Consider the following 6,095-nt stretch of genomic DNA (forward strand, 5'->3'; position numbering starts at 1 on the left):
CCATGGCGGGCTGCGCGGCGCGGGCTCCGCCAGGCTCCGAGGCGCGTCTCAGCCTCGCCACCTTCCTGCTGGGCGCCTCGGTGCTCGCGCTGCCGCTGCTCACGCGCGCCGGCTTGCAGGGCCGCACCGGGTTGGCGCTCTACGTGGCCGGGCTCAACGCGCTGCTGCTGCTGCTCTATCGGCCGCCTCGCTACCAGGTGCAGGCCGGCGGGGGCCGGTGGGGCCGGTGGGGCCTGTGGGGCGGGCGGGGGTCCGCTTGGCGTGGCGCGTGGGCACCTTTCTCCCCGGGCCTGCAGCGGCCTCCCACGCGCGCGCTCTTCACCCACGAGTTTAGGTCTCAGGAGGGGACCCTCCCTCTCCGGGCTCGGGCGCCCTGCACCCGAAGAGTGGGTGTTAAATTGCAGCTCGTGCAGCTCAGCTGGTGCGCGTGGGGTGGGAGTGAGCGAGCCCGGGAGTGCTTTTATGTAACTTAAGGTGCAGAGACCTACCTGCTGCCCTGTCTCAGGTCAAAGGCCCCGCAGTGACGTGGGTGGGGCTGGGCGCACGGGCCCGGGTGCCCTGACCTCATAAACTAGGCTTAAGCAGTTTTCTACAGCCGTGGATAATCATTGTGAATAATAATAATAGTGGCAGCTAAAATTTAGGTAGCAGTTAGTCTTAAGTGTTTTACGTGTGTGATTCTAACCGCAGTCCTAAATGGTAGGTACTGTTATTCCCTGGGTGTAGACGGGGAAGCAAGCCCAGAGAGGTTAAATAACTTGGGAGGCCACACAGCCAGAGAGAGGTGGGTGCAGAATTTGAACCCAGGTCGCCCACTTCTCCCTTTCAACCTCAGCAAATCGGCTCTATCTGCTTGCCTGTGGCCTGCTTATCCTGGGAAGGTCAGCAGCCCAGATCTGTACTCTGAGGACTGCGAGTGACTGAGCTTCTCTTGGTTCCTTTCAGATAGCCATCCGAGCTTGTTTCCTGGGGTTTGTGTTCGGCTGCGGCATGCTGCTAAGTTTTAGCCAGTCTTCTTGGAGTCACTTTGGCTGGTAAGTATTCCTTTTGGAATACTGGTTTTCAGGCGAGGGTGGACAGATCAGAGGGTCAGTAGTGGCATTTCCTCATCCCTGTCTCATCTGTGACCGGCAGCAGGCTGTTCAGGGTTCTCTGGAAACAAGTCTCCTGGCTTCCCCCTAGTTGCTCACATTTCAGCCCTTGTGATTTCGTGCCTGTGGGTTGGTTGTGAATCAGGCAGAAACAGATCTCCCTGGCACCCCCAAAGATGCTGTCATCAGCAGCTGTGGTGACAGCATTCAGTAACATGAGCAGCCCTTCCCGGAAGGGGTGCAGGTCCTCGGTGGCGGGCAGGGGCAGGGCTCTGGCTTGTCTTCATAGGCCTTTTTCATCTCTAATTTCTATTAGGTCACATCTAGTGCATCCCCACAGCCATTGTAGGATTTTTCCCTACACTATGATTTCAGTCCCTTGAGCCTTCTAGTCTGACCTGGATATGAACCAGTGGCTTCAAGGTAAAAAGTTTTAAATCTCCTCTTATCAATATTTTGAGCCATCTAATCCTTTGCTGGAATTATTTCAGTTTTGTTAAATTTTGTATCCGACATACATCACTCCTTTATGTTGTTATCTCCCTCTTTCATGTTTTATTGTGTGTAGTGTCATTTTTAAAGGACAGAAGGGTCCATAATGCCTCCGTGACCTGTGGGTTTGTTTTGCCTGTGACATTCAAAAACAGTCCCTTGCTGGGTGCAGTGGCTCACACCTGTAATCCCAGCACTTTAGGAGGCCGAGATGGACAGATCACGAGGTCAGGAGTTCAAGACCAGCTTGGCCAACATAGTGAGGCCAGGAGTTCGAGACCAGCCTTGCCAGCATAGCAAAACCCCATCTGTACTGAAAATACAAAAATTAGCTGGGCGTGGTGGTGGGCACCTGTAGTCTGAGCTACTTGGGAGGCTGAGGCAGGAGAATCGCTTGAACCTGGGAGGCGAGTTGCAGTGAGCCGAGATCACACCATTGCACTCCAGCCTGGGCAACACAGCGAGACTCTGTTCCAAAAAAAAAAAAAGACTGGAAACAAAATAGTCCCTTAAAACTCCACTTTTTGCAAGCCTGAGGTAGTAGATGCTGCGATGGGTACCTGTGTCCACTCTCAGACAGGTGAGAACAGGGCCTCATGGACTTAGGGACAGCTCAGGAGACCCACATCAGCACTTACAGCTAACTTGGTTCTCTTGTCCCAACTTAACTCTGTTTTTGTCTTTAAATAGGTACATGTGCTCCCTGTCATTGTTCCACTATTCTGAATACTTGGTGACAGCAGTCAATAATCCCAAAAGTCTGTCCTTGGATTCCTTTCTCCTGAATCACAGCCTGGAGTATACAGTAGCTGCTCTTTCTTCTTGGTTAGAGTTCACACTTGAAAATATCTTTTGGCCAGGTTAGTGTGCCTTATGTCCCCCTCTGGAGGGGAAAAGGGTGGCTCCCATTCAGGCTGAGGACAGTGACATTGATTCACCTTTCAGGTCTAATCTCCCCCAAGCGATTTTCCGCAGACCTCTATCCTCACTAAGCTATTTATAAAGGATGAGCTCCGCTCGTGAATTCTGCCTCTGGATTTTGACTCGAGGACGTGCTGACCTTTTGCTTTAAAGTTTGCATCACATAGTGCACCATTTAATGTGAAGTCCCAACCTTGGGTAGTTGTGATTCTAATTTTACAATCAGATGAAATTTAGACGTTTCATGTAAGAGTTTACTGGCTGGGCATAGTGGCTCACGCCTGTAATCCCAGCACTTTGGGAGGCTGAGGTGGGTGGATCACATGAGGTCAGGAGTTTGAGACCAGCCTGACCAGCATGGTAAAACCCCGTCTCTACTAAAAATACAAAATTAGTCAGGCCTGGTGGCGCATGCCTGTAATCCTAGCTACTTGGGAGACTGAGGCAGGAGAATTGCTTGAACCCAGGAGGTGGAGGTTGCAGTGAGCTGAGATTGTGCCATTGCAGTCTAGCCTGGGCAAAGAGAGTGAGACGCTGTCTCAAAAAAAAAAAAAAAAAATTGACTAACAAAAGCTTCTGTATGCGGAGTGCACTCTGAAATTGAATGTCTCACAGCCAATGAAATGAAATACATGTAGCTCCTGGGATTCAGGGTGGAAACCTTGGACCCTTCTTTTTTTCTCTTTTTTTTTTTTTGAGACGGAGTCTTGCTTTGTCGCCCAGGCTGGAGTGCAGTGGCGGGATCTCAGCTCACTGCAAGCTCTGCCCCCCGGGTTTACACCATTCTCTGCCTCAGCCTCCTGAGTAGCTGGGACTACAGGTGCCCGCCACCTCGCCCAGCTAGTTTTTTGTATTTTTTAGTGGAGACGGGGTTTCACCTTGTTAGCCAGGATGGTCTTGATCTCCTGACCTCGTGATCCAACCGTCCCGGCCTCCCAAAGTGCTGGGATTACAGGCTTGAGCCACCGCGCCTGGCCCTTTTCTTCTCTTAGCTGTACTTGTCCCCAAATGAAGGACTGAGCATGTGGCCGGGGGTGGTGAACCAGAGAACCCATCAGCTGTAGCAAGAGAGCGTCTCTTTACCATGATGCTTTCGTTGTGCTTATTGGCATTTTAAAGTAAATTGATGAACAGGACAACTTAGGAGAATGTGTTTTCTTATGAAATTTTAATGTGATGACAAATGCTGATTGCCCACGAGCACATTTTCTGTTTCTGTCTTTGGGAAAATAGGTTAATTTTAAGCAGTGCGAAGGGAAGCTCAGCTGGCCAATGTTTTCACTCCTCGTGTGTCATCGATGTCTCTCTCCCACAGAACTGAAGCAGATCACCTGGCTCAGTGTCACAGGGCTGCTGATGGTGGTCTTCGGAGAATGTCTGAGGAAGGCGGCCATGTTTACAGCTGGCTCCAATTTCAACCACGTGGTGCAGAATGAAAAATCAGATACACATACTCTGGTGACCAGTGGAGTATATGCTTGGTTTCGGCATCCTTCTTACGTCGGGTGGTTTTACTGGAGTATTGGAACTCAGGTATAATATCAAATATGACACCACTTCCCTTTTTTATTTTTTATTTGTATTTTTTTTTAGTAATATTTTAAACATTGTGATACAATTCACATACCATAAAAGTCACCACTTTGAAGTACACAATTAGTGGTTTTCAGTGTGTTCATGAGGTTGTTGGTCTCCTTTAAATAATAGGTACATGTTCTTCTTGGCGTGTTTCAAGTGATAATTTAATAAAAGTCAAGAGAACTAATGTAGTCTGTAATGCTTTTTAGTATGTGCCCAAAACCTGGGTACATAAATCCTTGGTGCTGTTAGCCTCCTTGTGTATCCCTTTTCCCGTTTTGCCTTTTTTTTTTTTTTTTTTTTTTGGTAGAGACAGGGTCTTACTATGTTGCCCAGGCTGGTCTCAAACTCTTGGCCTTGAGTGATCCTCCCACCTCAGCTTTGCAAAGTGCTAGCATTATAGGCATGAGCCATTGTGCCTGTCCCCTTCTCTGCCCCTTCAACCTATTAATAGATCTGAAACACCCCAGAGGGGCTGAGGACAGAGATGGCGCTTAGGGAAGGGAGTGCCCTCTACCACTCATGTGGCAGTTTGGCTGGATTTCATCGGAAATAGGTATTAATGGGGCCGAGGCCGTGTGTTAGTGAGCTGTGTGGAGCCATGTAGGTTTGTTCTGTCTCAGGCTGAAGAAAAGGCCTTGTTTCTTTTTTTTTTTTTTTGAGACCTAGTCTTGCTCTGTTGCCCAGGCCGCAGTGCAGTGGTGCGATCTTGGCTCACTGCAACCTCTGCCTCCCAAGTAGCTAGAACTGTAGGCACAAACCACCATGCCTGACTACTTTTTGTATTTTTTTTTGTGGAGACAGCGTTTCTCGAGTTGTCCAGAGTCGTCTTGAACTCCTGAGCTCAAGCAATCTGCCCTCTTGGGCCTCTCAAAGTGCTGAGATTACAGGCTTGAGCTACGGTGCCTGGCCTTTTTTTTTTTTTTTTTTTTTGAGACGGAGTCTCGCTTGTCGCCCAGGCTGGAGTGCAGTGGTGTGATCTCAGCTCACTGCAACCTCCACCTCTCAGGTTCAAGCGATTCTCCTGCTTCAGCCTCCTGAGTAGCTGGGACTACAGGCACCCACCACCACGGCTGGCTAATTTTTTGTATTTCTAGTAGAGACAGGGTTTGACTGTGTTAGCCAGGATGGTGTTGATCTCCTGACCTCATGATCCGCCCGCCTGGGCCTCCCAAAGTGCTGGGATTACAGGTGTCAGCCACCACGCCCAGCTTTTTTTTTTAAGACAGGATGTTGCTGTGTTATCCAGGCTGGAGTGCAGTGTTGTGATCATGGCTTACTGCAACCTTGATCTCCTGAGCTCAAGTGATCCTCCTACCTCAGCCTCCCAAGTAGCTGGAACACATTACAGGTGTGTGCCACCACATCTAACTAATTTTTAAATTTTCTGTAGAGGTGGTTCTCCTGGCCAGTTGCCTGTAATCCCAGTAGTTTGGGAGGCTGAAGTGGGTGAATCACTTGAGGTTAGGAGTTTGAGACAAGCCTAGCCAACATGGCAAAACCCCATCTCTACTAAAAATACAAAAATTAGTTGGGCATGGTGGCACATGCCTGTAGTCCCAGCTACTCGGGAGGCCTAGACCTGAGAATTGCTTGAACCTGGGAGATGGAGGTTGCAGTGAGCTGAGACCATGCCACTGCACTTCAGCCTGGGTGATGGAGTGAGACTCTGTCTCAAAAAAAGAGATGGTTCTCCCTTTGTTGCCCATGCTGGGCTTGAACTCCTGGGCTCAAGCGATCCTCACACCTTGGCCTTCTAAAGTGCTGGGATTAGGCCAGGCATGGTGGCTCATGCTTACAGTTCCAGCTAGTTGAGAGACTGAGGCACGATATTTGCTTAAATCTGGAAGGCAGAGGTTGCATTGAGCCGAGATCATGCCACTGCACTCCAGCCAGGGTGACACAGCAAGACTTTGTCTCAAAACAAAAAAAAAAAGAAAAAGTGTTAGGATTATATAGGTGTGAGCCACTACACCTGACTGTCTTTCCCTGTGTGTGTGTGTGTGTGTATAT

At 49.5% G+C, this 6,095-nt stretch overlaps 1 protein-coding gene across 1 annotated transcript in view; it reads left to right on the plus strand.

Moving 5' to 3' along the window:
- Positions 1–6,095, plus strand: part of ICMT (isoprenylcysteine carboxyl methyltransferase) — a 13,358-nt gene that overhangs the window by 491 nt on the left and 6,772 nt on the right. Inside the window, exons 2-5 of the mRNA XM_017856009.1 lie at positions 1–197; positions 946–1,034; positions 2,274–2,443; positions 3,820–4,037. Coding sequence (XP_017711498.1) covers positions 3–197; positions 946–1,034; positions 2,274–2,443; positions 3,820–4,037 — 672 coding nt within the window. The 5' untranslated portion in view covers positions 1–2. The remainder of the gene's footprint in view (positions 198–945; positions 1,035–2,273; positions 2,444–3,819; positions 4,038–6,095) is intronic.

Source organism: Rhinopithecus bieti, unplaced genomic scaffold (assembly GCF_001698545.2).
Source record: "Rhinopithecus bieti isolate Rb0 unplaced genomic scaffold, ASM169854v2 scaffold_40368, whole genome shotgun sequence".
Lineage (NCBI taxonomy): Eukaryota > Metazoa > Chordata > Mammalia > Primates > Cercopithecidae > Rhinopithecus > Rhinopithecus bieti.